Source organism: Gouania willdenowi, chromosome 13 (assembly GCF_900634775.1).
Source record: "Gouania willdenowi chromosome 13, fGouWil2.1, whole genome shotgun sequence".
NCBI classification, from domain to species: Eukaryota; Metazoa; Chordata; class Actinopteri; order Blenniiformes; family Gobiesocidae; genus Gouania; species Gouania willdenowi.
In genome coordinates, this window is record NC_041056.1 from 7,618,299 (window position 1) to 7,644,018 (window position 25,720).

At 39.3% G+C, this 25,720-nt stretch overlaps 1 protein-coding gene across 1 annotated transcript in view; it reads left to right on the top strand.

The window, feature by feature from the left end:
• The window catches only part of LOC114474993 (protocadherin-16-like), a 122,319-nt gene that overhangs the window by 10,691 nt on the left and 85,908 nt on the right, over positions 1-25,720 (top strand). Inside the window, exon 2 of the mRNA XM_028465640.1 lies at positions 89-1,903. Coding sequence (XP_028321441.1) covers positions 101-1,903 — 1,803 coding nt within the window. The 5' untranslated portion in view covers positions 89-100. The remainder of the gene's footprint in view (positions 1-88; positions 1,904-25,720) is intronic.

Sequence of the window (25,720 nt, forward strand, 5' to 3'; positions counted from 1 at the left end):
TGTAAAAATACTATATGCTGCCTTAGTTTTTTCCGTTGTCAGGTTTTGATATTACTCAACTTCTCCTCTTTTGTGTCTACATCTACAGGTTTGAAAGGAGATGACCAAAATGAAGACAGCTGCCAAGGGTGTTGGGATAATGGATCTGATGCACCCTGAAAGCTGGTGGAGTAAACGGATTGTGCTAATAGTGTTTGTGGCCTTGGAGATATTAGCAGTCCACTCACCAGTGGTGCTGGGGACCTTGGAGCTGCAGCTTGATGAGGAGCAGCCTGCTGGCACCATTGTTGGTGACATTAGTGCAGGACTCCCTGCTGGTGTCACAGCATCCCTGTTCTTCATCTCAGACCACGAGGGCACAGGAGTGGGCAATGATCTGGATATAGATGAAAGCACAGGAATCATTAAAACAGCCATAGTCCTGGACAGAGAATTAAGGGATAGATACAACTTCATTGCAGTCACCACGACGGGTGTGACCATTGAGGTGACTATCAGGGTGAATGACATTAATGATCACGGCCCAAAATTCCCCAGGAAACGAGCTACTTTTAAGATTCCTGAGCAGACAGCTATCGGCACCAGGTTTCCTCTCGAGCCAGCTGTTGATAGGGATAGAGGTCAACTCACCACGCAGGGCTACCTCATCAAAGATGGAAACATCGGCCAGGCTTTCCGCTTGGAAACCAGAAGGGGAAGCAGTGAGGTCCTTTTTCTAGATTTAGTGGTCAATGCTGTTCTAGACCGAGAGAAACGGTCAACATACACCTTATCTCTTGAGGCCTTTGATGGTGGTTCTCCCAAAAGGACTGATCAGATTACGCTAGATATCACTGTACAAGATATCAACGACAACGCTCCAGTTTTTAACCAGAGCCGCTACCATGCCATTATATCGGAGAACCTCCAGCCAGGAAGCAGCATACTGCAAGTGTTTGCTACAGATGCTGATGAAGGTGACAACGGGATAATAGAGTATGAAATCAACCGAAGACAAAGTGATCCAGATCGTTACTTTGTTATTGAACCTCGCACCGGGATCATTGCGCTCAATAAGCCGTTAGACTTCGAGATGCGGAGGGTTCACGAGTTGGTGGTCCAAGCTCAAGACAACGCGACTCAGCCAGAAGTGACGAATGCTTTTGTTACAATCCACGTCAGAGACTACAACGACAACCAGCCCACAATGACTATAATTTTCCTCAGTGAGGATGGATCACCAAGGATTTCTGAGGGGGCACAGCCAGGCCAGTATGTCGCTCGGATATCAGTGACTGACCCTGACTATGGAGAGTATGCCAATGTGAATGTGTCACTGGAGGGAGGTGATGGAAAGTTTGCCTTGACCACTAAAGATAGCATCATCTATCTCATCTGTGTGGATCAGGTACTGGATCGAGAGGAAAGGGACACCTATGATTTGAGAGTTATGGCCACGGACTCGGGCACACCACCTCTCAGGGCTGAATCGTCCTTTGTCATCCAAGTGACTGATATCAATGACAACCCTCCTCTGTTTGATCAGCCCGTGTACAGACAGGTCATCCCTGAGGTGGTTTTTCCTGGTAGCTTTGTGTTACAAGTAACGGCTAGAGATAAGGACCATGGGCCTAACGGGGATGTCGTATACAGCATCCTTCAAGATGAGAATGCTTTCCACAGCTGGTTCAGTATAGACTCAATCACAGGCATCATCACCACCCTCTCCCAGCTGGATTATGAAAGAAATTCCAGTCCCAGTATAACTGTGGTGGCCACAGATCAAGGGAAACCACCTCTTTCCTCCACCGCATTGGTAAACATTCTGCTTCAGGATATAAATGACAATGAGCCTGTTTTCGAGAGAAACTTCTACAATGTGTCAATCATGGAGAACACGGCCCAAGGGACCTGCATTCTTGAGGTAGGCAATATTCTCTACAGTTTTGTTTCATTAAAGTTTTACACTTCCACTTGCTAGCTTGACTTTAAAGCCTTGAAGATCATAACAAATAGAAATTTCAAGATGAATAGAAAATATTTTGTTGAAGATCTTTAATAGTATCTGAAGATTTGTTTTGGTAAAAGTGCCTAAATTGGGGGCCGTAGTGGGGGATTTACCTGCAGTCTCGGGCCAAGGCAGTCTTTGCTTTGGCTGTCCTCTTCTTCACCTCTCGAAAGGTTTCCACGGTAACAGAGGCAGTGTAAAAGTCCTCTGTCAGGCAAAGCACAAAGAAGTTTTTCACATATTCACAGGCAGAGACAAATTCAGGGCTTTATCCAAAGAAATAGATGTCACTTCACCCTCAAAAGGCACCTTAATTAGTGCTTGTTGAGCGTGAGAAAAAAAGTGGCTATAGGCAACAAGATGAATTAAAGTTTAGACAAATTACAGCATGATTTGACTGTGGGCTTGGTTCTTTAATGAAGGATAAAGTTTCTGAAGTCATACTGTCAAAAAGGGAAAAATAAACTCATTGGGTGTTTGTGGTCTGTTTTATTTGTAAACTTTTTTACCTTTTGAAAGTACTGCAGCACTATTGCATGGCTCAAGAGTTGAGAGAAATACCTGATCGCCACTGTAAACACGTTTATTGACATCCCTTGGAAACTTTTTGCGCATTACATTGTGGGATATGGAGTCCAGTAGTAGGATGCATAGAAGTGTTTTTGCACTTACTATACTACTGTAATTTCTGCCCACAAAAACTCTGCCAAAGTGACTTCCCAACATATTTCTTGTATTTTTATGGATTGAATTGGTGAAGGCTTATTTTGGGGCTTACACAAAAAGATTAGAAATTGAATGTATCACCGAGTGTTGTGATATCACAAGGAATACCGGGAACAAACTAGAACAAAAATGGGGTCAAGCCAATCACTGCCCTCCTTGAAGAAACACAAGAAACCATGGGAAGAATGAAGTAAAAACACTTCTATGCATCTTTCTATGGGACTCTACATCCCACAATGCAATGTGCCAAACCTTTTTTGAAAATGGAGTGTGTATGGTGGGGATGAAATATTGTTTTGGCAGCAATTCCTACCTTTTACGTCTTTCTTTTGAGAAAATGATCTTTGATAAATTCATCATTGAGGTCCACACTATGGATTTATTGATGAATTTTTCTTTGTGTTTCTATGTGTTCTTTGAAAACTTCAGGTGTCTGATTCATGTTTGTGTGTATTTCTCCTTCTTTTTGATCTGCTCCTTGAACATTTGCACACTGCGTACTTGATCAGTATTCTTGAGGGGTTCATGTGTGAATCAGATCCACAAAGCTGCTGCTCTCTGGCCTCTCCTGGGCCTGTCTGGATACTGCAGACGCGTGTTTGGCGGGCTATGTGAGAACAGACTGCTCTTACTGAGTGTGCCAGCTCTACATCCAAACATCACAACAAGACATCTAATGCCCCCCCCTCAGTAGCCAAAGATTCCCTTTTGACCACACGCAGTGCTATCCAAATATCTGCTACAATGCGTGGATTGTGAACAGTTATTTATAATTTTGAAATAGTGGACTTTTTTGCTTTCCTCTGAAGGTCACCCACTTGGCCATTGTGGTTTTGTGAATCTCCACTGAGTAATGTTTTGTCACTTTCCATGGTACATTTCTTGCTTTATTTTATAATGTTTTAATTAGCATTGTTAAGAGTTATTAATGTTCAGTTAGTTTTATTATGTAAGATACGCCTCAAGGAACACAGGATGACCTTAAGACGGAAATTTTAACCTCATTTTCATAGCTGTTATGGTGTTTTATTGATAATGCTAACTTTATTCTCCATTACTACCTCAAACTCAAACAGTTAAGGATGTAGATTGTGTTGAGGTCCAGCATAAGTCTTGGAACACACATTTTATGTCTGCAAAGAAGTCCTGGAGCCTGAAACCACACTAAAACCTGTACATGCAATCATTTGATTCATTTATTAGGTAATTTATGCAGCTCTTCCTGTGTTTTATAACCTTTTTCTGCCATGTGGATTGCTGGCACATGTTGATTACTGTTTTATGGTAATACACAATTCAATGCAAGTTTAGGAAGACATTTATTCTATCCAAGTTGATAAAATACACAAAAGATTTACCAAGCTTGAGTTCTATGGAGCAAAGCCCATTCTTTCACATGTGTGGTTTTACACATGAACCAGCAGCACTTTTCAGCTGGTGGAGCCAGAATCTTGCACTTGAGGATCATTTGCACCTCATTTTGTGGCAGTTCTGGGTTAATATAAGGAATTTCCTTTAAGAATCGTCCATCTGTCTGCTTTTGGGAGATTGTTCTGGCTCCAGTAGAAAGACGAGAGGGGGTCTCCAGGCAGCTGAGGGGGAAATGAACCCTGACAAGCTCTTGCCTGACTGGCGGAGGTGACACTAGCAGGGGGGGCTTCCTTGACAGTCCGTTGGTCTGGCGCTCCTTGTGCTCTTATCTGATTTCACTTCATTTCTCATTAGTTAGGTGTAAGAAAAGGTCGCATCTAATTTCTAAACTTGCTTTCCCAAATGTTCATGCCAGAATGGGACGCTTGTCATTGCGCAGCCACCCAAAAGAAAAATGAGACACACTGATTGTTGCAAACGGAGAATCCGATATATTGCATTTAGTTCCTAATTTGGAAGTAACCCAAACTTTGAGTTTCCCGACTCTTTTACAGCAACAGGCTTTCCTTTGCACAAAGCATTCCTTCCCCCCTCAAAAAAGGACACAGGATTGATTTTCTTTGACTTTATTAAGTCGAGTAAAACACAAGTACAAGTAAAATTTAATTCATATAACTACTTGTTTAGTCTTTGCTTGATACAGGATTCTTTAAAGGCAGAATAGTTGAAAGAATTGCCCTGAGTGAAGTGGCTCACTGAATCCCTGCTTCACTCCTGCAAACATAAAATAAACCAGCTTGAAGGGGAAGAAGACAACTTATAATTGCTCTGGAGAGAAAGTATAAATGATTGAAAGACTGTCTGTTTTCCATACACATGCTCTCACACTTCCCACAGTTCTTTTGTAGTATTGCAACCACCTGAGGGTATCCGCCAGCAAGGTGCTAATAACATTGAACTCAGTGTTGTCAGCCGTGGTGTCCACAACCCTGTCTGTTGATTAAAAACGTTGCTTCTTCTGATCCGGAAATGTCAGAAATGGTTGCTTCAGTCACAATTGAGAAAGTAATTCATCCATTCATGTCTTCAAGTTCACCATTTGACAATAAATAATGGATTTACCCCTATTTTTATATGCTGTCACTATTTCAAATGCTTGAAGTAAAGGTTTTTCAGGGATTTCTTGACAATATGGTCATGATTTCCTGTCAGAACCACTACAGCCGAGGCATGGCTGACTAGTATGGACTAAAAACCATTTGTTGTTCAGTTAAGTCTTGTTTTTCTTGGTTGGTGTAAAACATAAACACTAATTATTTCAGTTTTATGACATCCGTTCCTTTTATTAATTGAAGACAGCAAAAATAGCTATTTCTCCATGTCAGTAGGTGCACAATGTTGTAAAAAACGTTTTATTTGCAATTATTATTTTGAATAACAAAACAAAAGACAGGCATAAAAATGTGGCATAAGTCAAAGAAGGCGGCTGCTTTAGAATGTGTGATGTGAAGTCACCATAAATGTTAAAATACACTGCTCCAAATCACATAAATATGGGTGTGAGGGACATAATCATGTTTAAAAGAGTTTTTTGTGTATAAACAAAGCATAAACTAGTTTTTCATTTCTCTTGGAATGTCTAAGTGTCAAACAAAGTGTTAAATTGTGTTTTTCATATCAGATATGTTCTTCTTCCAAAGATTCCCACTGAGCCATATTTGGTCTTTCTGCTGTTTCTTTTGAAATGGGAAAACTGCAGGATGCTGAGTGTCTTTCTTAACGTGTTGTTGAGTTTAATACAATTTTGAATCAATTAACTTCTGGTCTGAACATTGGCAATCAAGCAAAGAGAAACACTGATTATTTCCTTTTGAATAGAATGTGTGCTTGGGACAGCTGGGGAAGCTCAGACATTCATCAATAAAGTAATCCAACAAAAAAACTTTGTTAAATAGTAGAAAATAGTTGAGGAATTTTTTTGTAGTCCAAGGGAACACTCAAGGTTTGAACTCCAGTATGAGATTAAATACTAATTTCACAACGTCACCTTTTTCCTTTTCATTCCTGCTTCATTGTTTTTCCCTATTTAGATTACTTTATCGGTTATTAAATTTCCCGAAATTATACCAAAGATGCTAAATAGGGTCAAACGAGTTTAACTACTGTTATTTAATTTACATTTTAAATGCAAGAGCAAAGTTAGCCACACTGTTAGACTCTCAGCCTCCGGTTTTATGGGAAAAGTACCAAGGAAATTATGTGTGATACTGATATGACCTCAAAACATTATTTATCAAACCTTTTTTTTTATTGTCTGCACATGCTGTCAATGTTCAACACTACATCTAGTGCAATCTTTTCACAACAGCTATGCATGTTTTATTATTGCAATTCAAAAAAATACAATTATTTTATTGCATAGTTGTGACCATCACCAGCTCTCCCTAAGGAAGGGTAAGAATGAAGGGGAGAATATAAAAAGAGAGGGCAGTGTTACACTTTGGTGAGAGAGGAAGGAACAGGGGAGAGGGAGTCAGGGTAGGCCAGTGGAAGGGGTGGGTAAGGATCAACTATTTTGATTGTACTGAGTGCAACAGTTTTTTCAGTTATTTATCAAACTTTTATCTCACTCATCTGGCGAATCACCCTCACTGTTTGCACAAAACCCTGCACAGCTGTGTGATTTTAGATTCTTTTGCTGTGACGAGTCACCAGGTAAGATGAGCCGAACCGTAACACGTAGCACAATAGTTTGAATGGGATTATGGGAGAAATTTGTCCTTTTGTCATAGTTTTTAGACATTCAGTCACCCATTTTCCAGTGAAGAATAGCGAGTAAATGCGTTGACCAAAAATAATATGCATTAGCCTGATTTCAAATAAATAAAGAAAGGGAAACGAGTGCTCAGATTGCCTTTTCCATTTCAAAATGTGAAATCCATTTTTTCTTTCAACCATTCTCCACGATAGACTATTGAGGACCTAATTCGGGTGTCTGTCCAAAGTTTGTAATGTCCTTTTGAATTGGAGCATTAGGTTTAAAGCAAAAGCTCAGAAGTAAAGAAGTCCACTGGAGGTGTTTCCTTTTCACATCTGGGAAGGAAGTAAAAGGGATTTATACAACCCTCCTGTGGGACACAAAACTTCATTAGTATTGTGTCGAATCCCAAACTGCAGCAGGTGAGGCGGACGTCTCAGAAAGTGTCCATGAAACAGTGTGGTCTGAGGGGGAAAGGGGGAAAGAAAACAGGCCAATATTTCCTGAGAAAAACCATCAAAACCTTAACATCCAGCTGTTAATCCCTCTTTTGACATCTATCCTGTGACACTGAGGGGTGGGACATCTTTCTTCCTGTCCTGTTGTCACTGTTTCTCTCCGCTCTTTGTGCTTGACCAGACTTTTTATCTCTGGTCACTTCCTTTTCCCACACTGCCTCGTCCCCTGGGTGATCCGATTACACGTCTTCCCTTCCCTCTGCTTCTCTGCGGAGAGGTGACATGTAGATTTCAGCAGGTGAGAGCTGCACATCTGTCTGGATTGGGACTCCCTGGTGGGACACACACTGACGGTATTGTGAGCTTCATTCAAGCCAGACTTTCTTATCTACTTTAATGATGCAAGAAGGAAAAAAGGGTGTAAATTACCGAAGGAGTGAAGTCAGCCTGCAGGTGTCCACAGATCACTTTTGCTTGACCTTAATAATTACAGGCAATCACTCACTCAGGGAAAATGAATGGTGCAGGGGGGGTGTTGGGGAGATCTGGACGCGGGTGGTGACGGCGTTTGCCAAGCGTCTGTTGTCACAGCTCGTGGTCTCGTCGCACATGTTAAAGGCAGGTGGCACCTCAAAAGCGAGTTGGGCTTCAGGAAGCATCATCTGCTCGTGGCCATTCATTCTCTTCCAATGCAAATCTGTGCTAAATCATCCACCCAGTCTCCCGCTGTCTGTTCAAGGCTAGCAGACAGGAAAGCAGACACAAAGTGACGCTCTGCCAGGTAAAACTAATCAGTAATCACTGCATCTCAAACAAAATAACTACAAGTGAGGTTGAGTGTGATGACAAATTGATACAAACGATGTGCTCTAATGTTGAAAGTCACGATACTGATGCTTCTTCCTAGAAAAGTTAGCATATAAATACAGAGCCCTGAAATATGCTAACCACGGAGCAAATGTCTCCATATTCAGGACTTGAGTGCTACAAAGAATGCATCGCTTTTGGCTGCCAGCAACCTCAGTCCCCCCTTTTTTGCTCCAGTCTTTTTGCAGTGCTGACTGCCAGTTAAAAAAAAAGAAATATATGAAAAATGTTACCGACCCAGAACAACTTACCAAAGTAACAGTAGAAATACGGTAGTTACAGGGCATTGGATTTAAGATAGGATTTAAATATGAAACACTAAATGACTTTAACACTGTTGAGATCCTTCTTATGTGTTTCTAGCCCTCAGTGGACTTTAATACAAGTTTTCCATGGAAAGAAAAGTGGTGAACCAGCGATAGGGTCACGAGCGGCCAAGTCGTGTGTGTGTGTGTGTGTGTGGCGAAGGCTTGCTTCCATGGTCAGACCAAACAGACGGACTACTGCAGCTCAAATTGCAGAATAATTCACTGTTGGTCTTGATGCAAAGGCTTCAGAGTACACAGTGTAATGCAGTTTGTTTTTAATGAAAACCAGCCAATGGTGCGTCTGCTAATGCTCGTCCAGCAATAGTAGAAGATTGAAGAAGGCGGATTGGTAAACTAACATTACATATCAGGCCAAGTGTGTGGCAGCTGACCTGGGAAACACACCAAGATGATTCACAATGACTTTAATCATTTTTACCAACGTGTAGCTTAAACATGCTTTGTGCATACCACCTGCATTGCTTCACGCACCGAAGACATTTGAATGTAAAGTTTTGTCATCATCTAGCATCTTCTTATGATCAGGTTTGTTGGAGAAGAGAAACATTTAAAACATGGAGAACAGCAGTTCTTGAACGAGATTGAAACCTCCGACATGAATGCTTTCATGGAACTCAGTTTTAAGACTAAACATACAATCAGAGTTCATTTTGATTTAGTTTTAGTCGTAGTCTTTTGACCAAAATGCAACTGTTTTTAGGGATGTCCCGATACAACTTTTTTAGTTCCGATATGATACCGATATTGCAGCCTTGCGTATCGGCTGATAGCGATATTGATCCGATACAATGTCAGCATGAATCTTACATACTTTTATTACTTATTTTGTATTGTGGAATGTTAGAAAAGGCTTGATCAAGTGATGTTACTCACACAGAGAACAATAGTCAGCAACAGTAGGTTACTTTGTTGGAGTGTGAACCACACTCACCTATGGATAGAAGTGCTGGAGCGGAAAATTTTATCGGGGAGCTTATATCGGTGATTTTAGATGGAGTCCGATAAAATTCGATATTTGTTTTCTGGCTGATATCAGACCAATATCAATATCAGATCGGGATACCTCTATGAGTTTTAATGTAAATTTAGTAATCAGGACTATTTCACTTAAAGTCTAGTTTTACTCAACTAAATAAATCTTAGATTTTAGTCAGCTAAATCTGCTACAGATCCAGTCAGCTAAAATATAAAGCATAATAAGAGTTTATGCATTTACTAAAGCTTCAATTACCATTGATCAACCTGATATGGGATGGTATTAGGGTTTGTCCCTTAGACTGCGTTCACACTGCAAGCCTTAATGCTCAATTCCAATGTTTTGCTTAGATCCTATTTTTTGTTTGTCCGTTCACATTACCATTTAAAACGTGGCCTATATGATATTCCAAGAAAGGTATGACTGACAAATTCTTTCAAAAGTGGCAAGCATTTCTTAACTTTTTTGAGGAAGCATAACCCCCCCCTTTTCTTTCTTTTTTTGTTTTTTACTTTACTTGGCGGTGCTGTGGCTGCAAATATCATACAGCGGTCTATGTGGATATGGAGACAGAGTTAGGAGTGGTGGGTCTGCAATGTCAACAATTTCACAGCGACAGAGTTCAATGAAAATTTTAGGATGTTGAGGGCAACTTTCGATACATTTGCCAGCGGTTCTCCTCAAGACTCCTTCGGCAGGACACTCGTATGAGAAGAGACGTGTAGCTGTTGGGTTGTATTGGCTGGCAACAGGAGCAGGGTACTGCACACTGGCTAACCTGTTTGGAATTGCCAACTCTGTGTGCTCAATCGTGCATTAATTTCGCAAGGCTGTGCGCTGCGTAATCATGCCAGAATACATTAAGTAGCCCGAAGGAGTTGAGCTCCAGGAGGTCCTGCATGGCTTCCGAATGAGATGGGGATTCCCACAGTGCGCTGGAGCTATTGATGGGGGCTATATCCCCATCATTGCCCCAAAAGAAAATCACACTGACTATTTCAATCACAAAGGATGGCATTTCATTCTCCTGCAGGGAGTTGTAGAACATCAGTTCTGGTAAGTTTGGCTACAATTCTGAAATTATCTTTTTTGTAACTTTGATCATTACAGTGCTAAACGTTGTTGAGTTAGGTTTACAATATTAATTGCTAAATATTGCTTCCTTGTGATAAAATAAGATGGTATGGCTTGTTAGTACTGATACTAAAATCTGATACCACATCTATGTTTATGATACTCATCTAATTGTTTTGTTTTCCTGCTGGTAATTTTAAAGTTGGCCTACATATTTTTTTAAATGTTGCAAATAAAAATACACTAATAACTGATTCATTTGTTTTTGCTTGCATAATTTACATGGCGAAACAATATGAAATAACATCAATTCTCCATAACAGTTTCACCAACATCTACAGTGGACGGCCTGGAAGTGTCCATGATGCCAGGGTACTGAATAATTCCAATGTTTTTGCAAAGGCAGAGAGAGGGGAACTTTTTCCACCTGTAAGTTTAACACACACACACACGAGAAACAGTACCTCACCTTATTATTGCAGTTTTGTTATAACATATTAAGGAGATCAAAATGTTTTAACAAACAAAGTTAACATCTTATTTTCCATCACCAAAAGACAAAGAGTAGATCAGCGGTGGAGATGCCTGGGAAAACGACTCGACGTGGACATCAACACTGTGCCTACCATCATAAGTGCATGCTGCACTCTCCACAATGTGTGTGAAAGGCATGATGAGGCCTATGTGGAGCCTGGCCAAGCTATTCTTCAGGACAACAGGGTGGCAGAAGGAGGGGCACAAGATGGTACGGAGCCAACAAGAGTTAGAGAAGCACTGACCAAACTGTTTTACAGCCAACGCTGACTGTCAGGAAAAAGAAGAGGTGCTATATGGTTCTTTGTCCGAACACTTTTAATGTTTAAGTTGCAAAAACCTTTTCTTGTTCTTCACTTATCACTTTAAACTGACCCTGTTGAAACATACTCTGTGTAAAGCAAAAAAAAAAGAAAAGAAAAAAATTCAATAAAACACTTCAATATCTACTATGGTAACATTGTGCAGGTCATTTGAACAAGTATTAGTATAAATATTGTTATCTGTTGCACAAAAAATAAGAAAACCTGCTTCTTTCCATGTTCAACTTAAATACTCAAAATGTTCAAAATAAAGTTATTCTGCTTTACTTAAAATCTCTGTCAGATGAATAACAAGACATAACATTGAAACTATACAGAGAAAAATACAACCGTCAAAGAAAGCAGAAAGTATTAACTGTAATGAACCTCTAGAATGCTGGTGAACTGTAATGTTACATCACTGAAAGTAGTTCACAATAATGTGATCTGTTAAGCACTTCCTTCCTCATCTGATGGCTGGTAGTATGGTGGATGTCCTGAGGCCTGGCTGAAGGGCTGCTGAGTTTGATCTGGAGTGTGTGCTGGCACCTGGTAGAAGGGCTGGGCTAGAGCCGTAGGATTTGCAGGAGTGTGGTTGAAAGATTGAGGTTGAGCCAGATCTTGAAGAAAAGACGAAGACTGATTGGTATTCCTGGTAAACGGAGGAGTCTGAGGTGAACTCATGTTGAATTTAGGGGGCTGGTTAAAGTTGTAAAAAGTAAGCTGAGGTGGCGGTTGTCTTGTAGTGCGAAGGCTGGAATGGTGCTTGGTAGAATGGTGGAGATGTGGAATGTGACCTTGTAGGAAACCGGGTGAACATTGAAAGCTTTTTCAGCTCATGTTTTGCTTTTTGCCTTTTTATTTGAAGCTCAGTCATTTGTGTTGCTCAAGGCACTGCTGATCTTTTCAGTGAAGATTTCCAGTGTTGTTTCCATTTTGGTCTTCCTTTTGCTGCTCTTTGCAGATGGGGTTGTAAGAAAGAGGAACATGATTGACCACTGTATTACAATAACGCAAATAAACTATTGGGATATAGGTGGAGAGTAGGGCTGGGCAATCGTGATTCAAGATATATCGAGGTTTCTATTTTGGTGATAGAAATGTGATAGAAAATGACAATATTGCCTATATCGAGATATATCTATATTTATATATATATATATATATGTGTGTTTATTTATACAATCACAGTACAAATCACATCATACAAGTATTCAATATTATTCACGGAGTACAGTCACAAGGTCCTTTACAATTTCTGAGATATATCTATTTTATAGCTTATTTTGTATTCAAGTACATTTTCTTTTTGGAGTTGCTGCTTTTGTTACTTCTCAGAACAGCTTGAAAAGCATATTTAAGTGGATTTCTGAGTGCGTTATATTGTGAGTATGTAGTGTGAGTGAATATACATGTGTTTGCCATTTTAAAGTTGGATGCCAACACTTCAGAATATATGAGTGAGCTTGGAAGATGGTGATGTGTTGAATTAAATGTAGTGTGGCTGGCTTTTGGTCCAACAGGGGACTGAGGATGGAAATTAGCTTTGGCTTCAATCCTTCATATTCACAGGTACATGTTTTTAATTTTTTTTTTTTTTTTTAGCATTCTTTTGTTTTTAATATGCATTGTCACTTGAATAAATAAACAAACCAAGGAAACAAATGAAATTGATCCCCAGAGTGGAAATTCACATTTGCAGCAACACAGTATAAGAAGAACAAAAATAAATACTAACATAGGATAATAGTGTAAAATGCAGGACATTAGTAATTATTAATTCAGTGATGTTGTGATAAAGACACAATGGTTCTTACTTTCAGAGGACTTGGTGGCAGTTGTGCTTCTTACGGAGATCTCTTGTATGTCTCCACATGTAGATGACACAGAAGATGCAGATGGGATTGACTCAGTAGTTGTATTATCTGTGCAAGCAAACAGATTTTCAGGCCATGTGTCATCACCCATTTACACCACTGGTAAATACGTGTGGGTTGGCTCTTCAAACATGGATTCTGCCTTTTTATGGAGACCCCCCACAGATTGTTTTTAGTCGGTAACCAGACTTCACCCATTAAATGATTCTAGCTGATCATAACCGTCCACATACAGTATATTGCAAATTTTAAAAGATTTTTCCAGAGAATTTGCATAAAAAACATTAATCCATGTGTGTTTCCTCTCAGACGTTACACAAATATTAGGAGCTGGCTCATGACGTCCACTTTGCATTTAAAGAGATAACCCACTCAAAACATGCACTTAACCTGGGAAAAAGAATAGTATGTGGAAGCTGCTTGTTATGGATGACCACCCCCGGGTTTATGGTGACAGACAACTAATAGTGATAGCTTACGTTAGCTTACCTGTTCCGACATCCATATCCAGGCTCTCCGCTAAACTTTATGCGCTCCTCTGAGTTTCAGGCTCCTTTTCGCTGCTTCCTGACAGCTATCCAGCAACTCTAACGACTGACAGCTGGGTTTATCACCCAAAACACGATCAAGCTCATTGTAAAATGGACAGGTGATGTGACCATGCCGCTACGATTGTTTGAGTTTTTCACTTCTTTAAACTTAGCTTTGAGGTTCTTAACTTTCCGCTGAGACTGGAGCCACATTCTTCCCTGTCCCCGTTCTGTTTTTCAATATATTTTCAAAGACAGAGCCGTTACCTTTAGATCCTTGCTGCCCCTCCATTGACTTCCGTCATTGACGTCGTCCATTTTTCAAAGGCGGTGGCTCCCGTTGGGCAGAATGATGATGTGTAAAGTAACGTCACGTATCAAATGCACATTAAACTCGCACTGACCATTCACACTGAGGTCGCATTGAAAAAGATCAGATCTGTATCGGACTCAGGACCATTTACTGTATGAAAGTGGCCTAAATCTGTTTTGAAAAAATCAGATTTGGCCCACATTTGTCTGCAGTGTGAACGCAGCCTTAGTTCTGATTGGATTTTGTCCCATGTGAACAGCAAAGTTTAGTTTTTATTAGTCAACGAAAATATCAATATATTTTGATACAGTTTTCATTCACATGTATTTTTTGTTTTTTATTTGTATAGTTATTGTCACTTTTATGAAGTGCTTTGTCATTTTTATGCCCATAATTTTCTAATTAAATTTTTTGTATTATTTTCTTATTGTTTTTATTTTACTGCTTTAATGCTAATTAAATGTTTTAGTCAACTAATGTGTTACAGATCAAGTTGACAAAAATACAAAGCAATAGAATTCATGCATTTTTTTTTTTTCAAAGATTTAATTAACATTGATCAACCTGATATGTTCAATGATCCGCAAACACAATTGGCTTATTTCCTACTAGGCGGGACAAGCTAGTAGGTGATCCATCTACTAACTTGTCCTGCCTTCCACGCTACAAAAGTGGTTTTGATTTGATACTATCCCATGTGAAAATTATAATTTAATCTTTACTACTTCTTTACTTGTATTAGTAAGTGCCTAAAAATATTAGTAGGTGGTTATGAAACTATGGTTGAGGTGTGTGTTTTGACTCAATCATTTTTAAAAATGCTAGTTTTGCATGTGACAAAGGTTAATACTTCTGTAGAAACTTGAGACTGTCAGGCATGGTGTTATAGAGCAAAAAAAATACTGGAGAGAAGGATGACTGGGTGAAACTGTGAGAGCAGATTGCAGAATGTTGTTCAGATGCTTGTTAAAACTAATGATGCTATTGACATCTGTGTCGAGCAAATTAGAGCATAGCAGTGTTATAATGAACTCTGAGCTTTCTTTTCGATTGTTCCCTGAACAGACGATGTTTGGAAGTTTGTAGTTTAGATTAGAGTTGGTATATCTTTGTCCTATTGTTTGTTGTTGTCTATTCTAAGAAGTTCCCAAGTTTGTAGAACATGTTCTTCTCTTTATTTGAAGAGGGGAAAAACTCCAATGAAAACTTGAAAGGAACACTTCACAGATTACGGTATTCACTGCACTGAAAGAGTCACATTGAAACGTCATAGAAAGGTGAGAAAAAAAAACGATTTATGAACACCTTCAGTTTCTCTACCCATGTCTAGGAGTAGGTCTTACAGAGAACAAGAGAAGCGACACAGAGACATAGGTTTGAGGTTAGCGATGCTCAGCTTTTATATTGTGGTTTGCCAGCATTGTTTCTTTTTTGGCTTCAGACAGAAAGACACCCAGTCCCTCACAGACTCCCTGTATGTGTGCATAGATACTCCAAGGTGGTCTATCCTCTATTGTGTGTATATTTGGAAGACTTTACCACATAAACCAGAAAAGTCCCCTTGTTGTTGTAAGGGAGGTGGTGTGCCTTCACTGTTTAATGATAATGCCTTCACTCGGCTTATTAGCTGCAGAGGAGAAATTCTTGGCCTGCAGTTGACGTATTTTGAGTGTTAGGGAGTGATTTAGGGATTTAGCAGGAGAGCTAATTAGCACAGAGTTGAATACCTCATCAGTAAAGCTAATTTGGTTTGGTGCCACAGGATTTATGGCCGGAGTATTGTGCGCTTGTTGTTATTGAAGTCACAGTGTTGAAAAGGCCAAGTTATTGTTTAGATGGTGCAGTGAGAAGCCTGAACTGAGGGAGATTAACAGCAGGACTAATAGGTTTAAGTCAACATGTGTGTTGTGTCATCATCAGTGCTAGCAAATTAATTTAATTCTTCTGTACTGTAAGTTTGTCTTGTTTTGGTATGGCTCAGTGTGCATGGGTGACAATAATTGGCAATCACGTGGAGTTAAAACGACAGCTATAACTAGCCATCATAATCATGTATATCATTGTTTTTATGTTTGTCATGCCAGATATTTTAATTACATCAACCGATTTGTCCAAAAATACATTTTTATCCCCATTGCTAATTTAGCTTAAGATGTTTTTAAATTGTATTTATTTAGTATTTTTGCTGGAATTATCACACTTCTGAACTGTTTGCGGGTGAACACAAACTTTGTGAGTTAAGACATTCAGGGACACTTGGAGCCACTTCTGAGCCTGATTCTGCTGGAGATTTCTTCCTGTTAAAAGTAGGGATGCACCAAAATGAAAATTCTTGGCTGAAACTGAAATAAATTATGATGCAAATTATTAGTCCTATAGAATTTATGACTCTGAATGTGTACTAACCTCACTAAAATTAAACATTGCATTTTTCAACTTTTTTCAGCGAGAAAGAAACATTCTTGGAGTCCGGAATTTCTATTCTAATTTTTAAAAGGGAGTTTTTTTCTCCCCACTGTAGCTGATGCATTTTCATGTGGATTTGTTTTTTTCTTAAGAATTTTATATTTTGATAAGTGCTTTGAGATGACTATTGCTGTAATTTGCGCTATATATTTGAAGTTGAATTGAATTGAAGTGAAGGAAATCTTGGCCTGATTGCTAGTCAACCTTCCTGTTGTAAGCTGTGATAGCTGGAATTATTGATGGGCAATCTTTTTTTCTTTTTTTTTTTTAAAGGATTTTTTTTGGCTCTAGTGGCCTTTATATGACAGTTGCTTGACAGGAAGGGGGTCAGAGAGAGCAGGGAATGACACGCAGGAAAGGGTCCCAGGCCGGGAATCGAACTACAGCCTCCGTACATGGGGCGGGCGCTCAACCCACTGAGCTAAACACCGCCCCAATGGGCAATCTTTAGCTTGATGAATCCAACAATTTCTCTTTGTCTTCTTTTTAAAATGATAACAATACCGAACACCCGGGGCATACCAGAACCAATACAACGAGCAATGAAGAAACAAATAAAGCAAGGCTGTAAAACCACACACAAAACTCAGACAGCTGCTTGTTCACCCTAAGGACAAAATAGAACTGGACAAAAAAATGCAACATAATATATGATGCCAACAGTAGAAACAGGAAGAATGTGGCCAGGCTGGTATGTGGCCATACCAGTCATTGCCCGATCTCGGAAGCTAAGCAGGTCTGGTTAGTAGTTGGATGGGAGACCATTGAGACTTCCAGGTGCCACAGTGGGGTGGCAGTCACGCCAGTGGTATCTGTCATTGTGTCCATGGGCAAGGCACTTCACCCACATTGCCTAGTATGAATGAAGTGTGTGAGTGAATGTTGGTGGTGGTCGGAGGGGCCGATGGCCTCGCTTCCGTCAGTCTGCCCCAGGGCAGCTGTGGCTACAATCGTAGTTTACCACCACTAAATTGATGCATTATTATTATTAACACAAGAAAAAATTAATACCAGAAGGAATGTGAAAAGGAGACTGCAGGACAACTTACAAGGATGGGAAAAGCAAAGGCACAACAGGAAAATCTAAAATCTGCAATATCGGCTCACTGCAAATGACAAAATCACATGATGGACTGGGATAACGCATTAATAATTGGGACAGATGGCAACAAACACAAATGCTGGATCAGAGAAGCTGAGATTGAACACCATCAACCAGGACGAGGGAGCATTTTTACTCACCCATAACTGGAACTCTTCTCCAGAGAACATTGGGCGGCAGGGGGCGTGGTCAGCCCGACAGACTTGTTAGACTGGAAATAATGATAATAATTAATTGGATTTTATATAGCTCTTTACATTGATGAGCATTAGTCTTTCACTTCACACACAGTGGTGACAAGCTACTGTTATAGCCACAGCTGCCCTTGGGCAGACTGACAGATGCGAGGCTTCCATAGTGTGCCATCAGTCCCTCCGACCACTACCAACACACACCACATTCATACCAAGCAATGTGGGTGAAGTGTCTTGCCTAAGGACACAATGGCAGATACCACTATAGTAACTGCCACCCCACTGTGGCATCTGGAATTCTCACTGCTTAGCTTCTGAGATCTGACAAGATCAGGCAATGACGGGCAGGTATGGCCAGAAACATAGATGCCTAGAAACATCGCCAAGGACACGTTACAGCGATCAGCTAATACCTCTGAGGAAGACTGTAGATGATTGTTGAAACATGTTATGCAACTATAGTTTGTATCTTTAGCTTGACAATGACTGGATTGAACGAAATATCCACCCACTTTCTACTACCTTATCCGGTTCAGGACGTGATGGCACTATCCTAAGCTCTTTGAAGCTGTTCGGAAGTCTTTCTCCATGGCCTCACCGAACTCCTTCCATGCACAGATTTTTGCCTTGACTTTTTTCTGTGGCTGCACTGTGCTTGGCCTCTCGGTATCTGTCTGGTTCATCCAGAGTCCCACAGGCCATAAAGGCCCATTAGGACTCCTTCTTTTTCAGCGTGATGGCCTCCCTCACTGCCGTTGTCCACAAACAGGATCGGGTGTTGCCTTATCGCCACAGCACCGATTGGCCGCCTCAACAATGTCCCCCACCTCCCCTGAGTCATGGTCCATGCTCTACCGGAGGTGGGAGTCGAAGCTCCGTCTGATGGGAGACTGTGACAGATGTTCCCCGCAGACCCTCGCAGTACGTTTGGCTTTAAGAACTATTAAGCAGATGGTTTCATATTTAAGGCTGAAACCATCTGCTTCATTTTAATCACAATCATATTTGTTTCACTGATGAACCAATGCTAAACACGGGACTTGGTTTAATTGTTACCATCACAGCAGTACGTTTGATTAAAGATGAATACTGTTTTCAGTTGGTGGGGTGTGGGAATAAGTTGGTGTTTTAAAAAAAGAGTTAATTGCATTTAAAAATCCTTCTGGCTGCATATAAAGATGTGACGCTCTCTCCAATATTTAATCACACGGCAAACATGAATATTTTACTTGTCAGCTGCTAGAATAATATTTTGCTTGCACAAGTTCTTCTTTATGTTTGACTGTTTCCTGAAGAACATCTTGAAAATATTAGATAGAATAATGAATGAAACAAAATAGAAAGTAATCAACTTTAACTTTCACTTTTTGTAACATGATTTTTATTGTGAAAAAGAAAGGCCTTTACTTTTTAAAATGGAGGGAAGGAACTTTGAATTAAACTGATTATGTGACAGTATAAATATTCTGATTTGTATCCCATTCAGTGGATCTTTTTTGGCATTTTCATCTAATATCTTATACATACATTATATTATAATTGCATATACGTCAAGTTTCAAAGATGTTTAGCCATGTGCAATTATTTGTGTTAAAAATAAGCTGTAATTTGAAAGTGGGTGCCCTATTTTCTTGACGGATGAGGCAAATGTGAGTCAGCTTGGCTTTCTTGACATATTTGGAAACCTCCCTTGCACTATGCGCACATGATGTAACCAGATAGATTTACAATATCATACTGACCCTAATGCAAAATGTCATTTTGCAGCACTAACATAGAGATGGCTTATCAGTGCATCGCTTGCATAGAGTTGTATTTTATCTGAAATGGGAGAGTGGAAGATTGGAAGGGCAAAACGAAACCTGGAAATAGCCTTAAACCACTTCTTGACAGGTCTTGGTGCAGTTGTCTTCTTTCTTGCAAAGTAGTACTTTGCAGGGAATTGTGCCTGACCACTAGTTATTTTTAGGTCACCACCCAAATGGATGTCAGGCAAAATTTGTTAATTGGACGGCAACCAAAATGTCTGACTACAAAATAGGCAGAATTGTATGTGTCGAATCCTGTTTTTATCTTTGTGTAGCCATATTTTTGCATTTGAAATTGAGCTGTATCTTTATCTCTATCTATATCTGCATGCCAGTGTGCTGCTGTGTGTAAGCAAAGTTGTAGAAAGTCTAATCCACTCGTTTCTAATCCATTTCTGCTGTAGCGTTGCAGTGGAAAGATCAAATACCGTGCATGGGAGGCATGAAAAAAAAAAATCTCTTCTAGTTTCTGTCAGTGTTCTTTGCCGGTCTCCATTTCTGTCATCACTGTTATGGCAGCATTTCTTATTTATGATCATTCCTTTCCTACGGTTCTTACCGCAAGCACACTAATTCTAAAGTCTAAAAGGCTCATTGGCATCTATGGACTATTTCTTCTAATAATACCATGTACTCGGTTTTGAAATATGTGCGATTCGGATATGAAACTAACTTTGTAAAATATCTTTTGCTCTGTTAATGGGTACCTGTACTTTTCATGTATCTCAAGTATTTAAACACAGAAAATGTGTGTACACATTACCAATAAACAAAATACAACTACAAGGACTTTTAAAGAAAGTTACCTGACTAAACCCCTTGTACAGAAATGGGTAATTTTTTCAAAGCTGGGGGCCACAAAAATGCAGTTGTCTGATCCAAAGGCCACATTACCAACATTCAACCAATTAAAATAATGACCAATCTGAGAATGAATACAGGATAGAACAATGGGTTGAAGTTTGTTTTTGTATATTTTCCTCTCATTTTGTGTGTGTTTTTAGTTTTGTGTTTTTGGATTCATTTTGTGTATTTTTCTTGTCCTTTTTATGTTTTGGGGTCTCTATGGATATTTTTCATTTACTTTGTATGTTAGTTGAGTCACTTTTGTGTGTTTTTGCAGTGGTTTTGTGTATTTTTCTGTAATTTTGTATATTTTTGTAGTTGTCTTCTGTTTTTGAGAGTAATTTTGTGCATGTCTGTTCTCGTTTTGTATATTTTTTCAGTCTTTTTTTGTATATTCGTAGTTGTCTTGTGTGTTTTGGGAGTGATTTTGTCCATTATGTAGTCATATTGTGATTTTGGAGTATTTTTTGTTTATTTTTGCTCTGGTTTTATACATTTTTCTGTTATTGTGTGTTTCTGGAGTCATTTTTTTGCTTTTACATAGGGGGCCCCATAAAATTAGAATGAGCTCTTGTATTATATAAGTTCTTAAGTTTCTTAATAGAGCTTGCAATTAAAATTCCCTACTTGTACTATTTACCGTTTCCACTGTCCACCTCATCAGTTAGGTCTGATTCCTTTTCATATTGTAAAGTTATTTTGAAGTTTTTGGTATTTTCTGACTGAAGGGAATTGTGCAGAGAAACGACCGAGCCTTTCTCCCTCCTGCAGTTTGGTAAATTACTTGTAAACAGGGTGTTTAAGTGTGAAGCCCCCCCTGTGCACTGCTTCCGCTCTTTATTCATCACACTGACACACATACATTGGACTATAGTGAATGTTTTTACAAAAGAGCCTGGGGGGGTGGGGCCCCACTTCAGAGACTTATTCAAAGTTCCACAGTTTAATCAGAGCAGTAAAATGCTACGTTCTGATTATTGTAGAAGTGTCGAGTTCTGATATTAAAGTTACTGAAAAAGATGCAGAGGAAGAAGATTTAAAAAAAAAGTAATTAAAAAACAGGAATTAGTGTTGTGTGTTTGAGAAATCTGATGCTCAAACTCAAGTAGTGGTTTGTTGCCATAGCAACATTGGGAAACATAGGCAGGTAGAGAGTTGCGTGAACAAGGTACCCCATTGATTTTTTTGAGCAAAACTATCATCAAAATACGGCTGATTTATTTATTTTTCTCCATTGCTGTTTAGTAATTGTTACACACCAGGACCGTCAGTAAATGTAAGTGTCGAACTCATGATAGCTTGAAAGCACAGCTTGTGCATCTAAAACTTTGCATTTTTATGAACGTTTTACTTCTTTACTCGTGCTGCTGATCATCTCATGATATAAGAGATTTTGGTGAACGTGCAGCTCAGCCTGAGGATGTTTGTTTGAAGCTAGAAAACTTAATTAGCCCCCCTCCCTTGGACGCTAAGGAACATTTATCCTGATGTATAAACACATAACATGAATGGAGTTTAAAGATGAATCTGTATCACATGTCATATATTTTTATTTTGAAGGGGGCAAATTACAGGGATAGCAGCACACTGAATGTGTTTATACAACATGGCTGACCTCTTCAAATGCACGCCAACACAATATATTGTGTGTTGTCATTATTGGGGCCTCTTCATTCGTCTTGACATACAGACTCAATTCATATGGCTCAACCCCTCCCAAAACCTTTTGCTTCTTGGACGCCTTTGATATAGGAACCTTCCCTCCTACTGGGTTTGGATAAAATGGGAATGGAGGGTTGGATTAGATTCTATTTCCTGTAGAAAAAAAGAGCTTTTAGGCCTCTGTCACTGATCTACATCTGATCAATATACTGATTCAGTATATTAGATCAGTACTGATCAGATTCGGTACGGGATCAGTTTGAAAAATCCCTCACTCTCATCATTGGCAAATCATATCTCAGTTTGTAATTGACTCATCTTTATGAAATTTGACTAATTACCTCGCCAAGTTCAATCTTGATCAGATCCAGACTGCTTACATGATTTTTTGAAAAAAAAAAAGAAAAAGGGGTGCCCACACCTTTGGAAATAGAAATAGGAAAATCTATTTCTTACATCTCTTTGAAGTGAGAATAATCTTGGTACTATGATCAGAGTCACGGATCCAGATAATTGCAAATATTTGACATAGAGGATATTTGGCACTTGGCGAAGGTTTGCGTTCTCGTAAGTGCTCTTATTTTGGTAGTAAAATCTATGTAGAGCAGAAAGTAACTTTTTCCAAAGGTAATTACTTTACAGGAGTACAGATGTTAAAGTTTGATTGAGTTTTTTACTACGACAGTAAACATTGGTACGCCGTTGGAAGAGTACCTATAGTAGTCATCATTTAACATCAGTGGTGTTTATTGTATTTTTGTATTGTATGCTCAAGGAACAATTTTGTCCCTTGAAATACAACCAATGAGGTGTAGCCATTTTCGATCAGATGTGGCCGAAAAAAATTGATTAAAAAGTAAAGTTGATTCATGGGCAGCGTTTTCAATTAGCTCTCACCTTCCTTTGATTTTCATCTTTATTTATGTTTTTTCATTGTTTTGTCTTTTTCTCCACATTTTCTTTAAAATGTCTCCACATTTTCTCCATTTGTTTCTGTTTATTTAAAGAACAATGCACAAGTTACGTTATTTACGAATAAAAATAACATCAACATAATGCAACTACTGCTGCATATCGGAGCTGTCAAAGCATGCAGACAGCTGCATTTTTTACACCTGGAACCTGCTGTACGTCGGTTCGCAAGGAATGGGAGAGGATATTATTGTGATTCCGAGGAGGAAAATTCCACCAGAGATGTGTGTGACGGCAGATCCAAAATTGTTGCTTCACTACCTGTCCATGAAGGAAGTAAGATAACGATGATCATTCCTTTCTGAGGATCAACTACTTAAGGCAAGGCAAATGCATTTCTACAATGCATTTCATACAGTAAATGTGCTTTACATGATTAAAGCACGCAATAGAAAACAAACTGTTTAAAAACTGATTAAAACAAGGTACCACCTAAGACAAATGTTATCTGACTCAACCTCTAATATTATATATGATTTTTGATAGAGCTTGCAAATAAAGTTTACTACAGGTACCCTTTAACTTTATGGATGCAAAAGCCAGAATGGGCGATTTCAGTTTAAATTGATACATTTTCATCATTTATGAGTAAAGAAATGTACAGGTATTGATGGAATCTCATTCTTACAAAGTAACATTTCAGCTGTTTACACAGAGATACTAAAACTACTCATTTCCTCCTCTAAAACCTGCCCTTAGGTAGAGTGTTACACTTCTAAAATACTGTATCCATATGGACAGGAGGGTGAATTGATGCCGAGTCATTACCTTGGGCACTGAGGTGACAGCTTAAGACTCTCTTTGCCAAAATATAGTGAAAGGAAGGAAAACAACTGAACTGGCAATAGGTTTTTTGACACCTGCCATATATCAAGGCTTTTTTTTGAGCCCATGTAATCGTTTTTAGCAGAACAATACAAAAGGGAATGTTTTGAAATCTCAATTATTTTGAGAATCTGTGGGATGTTAGATTTCAGTCAGCATAGGACCCAGAAGCTGGCACTTGGGATTATATAAATATTTCATTTGTATGCCGAGGGCAGGCAGGCAGGTGGTAAGTAGGCTAGGTGGACAGGCAGCAGTGATTTGTGAAGCTGGAATGAACTTGCAATCAGTGCAGAGTAGAGCAGGTACAGCAGCTGGGTCCAATCACTAAATCACCTTCAGGTGTGCTTCTCATCAGCTTCAGGCCAGAGTTTTAGCCTCTGAAAGTCACTTTCTGAGCAACTCTCCACAAACAGGCTGATTTTCGGCCTACTTATGCATATTCATGAGTGTCTGTGTCTATAGACGGGACACTGACTTCCTCCTCCCTGCACGGTGACGTAGGGCCAGAGTACGACCCACCCTCCTGCCTTCCAGTCCGTAGCGAGCTCATGCTGCTTTGTAAACACGAGACGTAGCATGGGGGCGGGGCGTTTGCCGGTACATACACAGACTGTCGAAAATACATACATAGCACTGCGCGAAAGACGCTGAAATGCTCATCTTCGTGGGTGTGTCTGTTTACATGTCAATCACGGCAGAGAGCTTCTCCAGGTCAGTAGCGCATCAAATTTGTCATCAAAGTGGGAACGCATCATCAAATTGGAGCGAGGTGTTTGGGCTCGGCCTGCAGTAACAAAGGAGCAAACCACCCTATAACTAACGATTGAGGGAATCAATGAAATAAACACTTTGGGCATGTGTATGAAGCCCAAATAGCACTTTTATGATGTTTAAAGCACAGAAAAGTTGTTTTAGCTTTAAGTAGCTTCAGCTTCTTCTTTTGTGTATTGTTACTGTTATTGTAATAAGGAAATAATTGTATATTTTTAAACTTCTGAGAAGTAAGATAAGAAGTTTTAGTGGCAAATAGGCAGAAAAGAAGATGCTTGGGTTGTCTAAGGAATTTCTGTAATTGTGTTGAGTATAACTATGGTAAATTTAATTTTTACGTGTTGTATGTGGGTATGTATGTTGATATATAAAACTATGTACACTTTTCTTATTTTTGAAACCTACATGTAAAAGAGGGTGATTGGCACCTCAAAGGAAGAAATATTCTGTTTTTCTAGGTTTATTTTATTCATAAAGACCCCACGCATCCATTTACTTTATTATTTTATTTTACACCCTTGGTAAACTCTGTGATTGTTCAAACAGAAATACAGAAAAAAAAAAGAATTAAAAAAGTTGAGTAGCTACTGACAGGAACTCTCTCTCCGCATGATGGGAAATAATAACCGAAGACTAAAGCTTTCCATGACTTTTTTCATCAAAACACCATCTTAACCAACAAAAAGCAGGATTTAGAAATTGTACTTTTGATTAAACACAAAGACAAACTGTTTTAACAGAATGAAGGAGAGACAAACAGCTCTCTGTGGTTAGTTTTTTTTTTGTTCTTCTTGTTGGGAACGGTACAAAGCTGCAGCTTTTGGCTCAGGCTAAGTTCTGCACTGGATGTTTTGGGTGTATTGAGCTAAAGCCAAAGCACACAAGTTGCAATAATGTTTTTGGCCTCTGCGTATCAAAAACAATGTCTGTCTCACTGCACATCCATAACGACGGCCCATGGGGAATCGA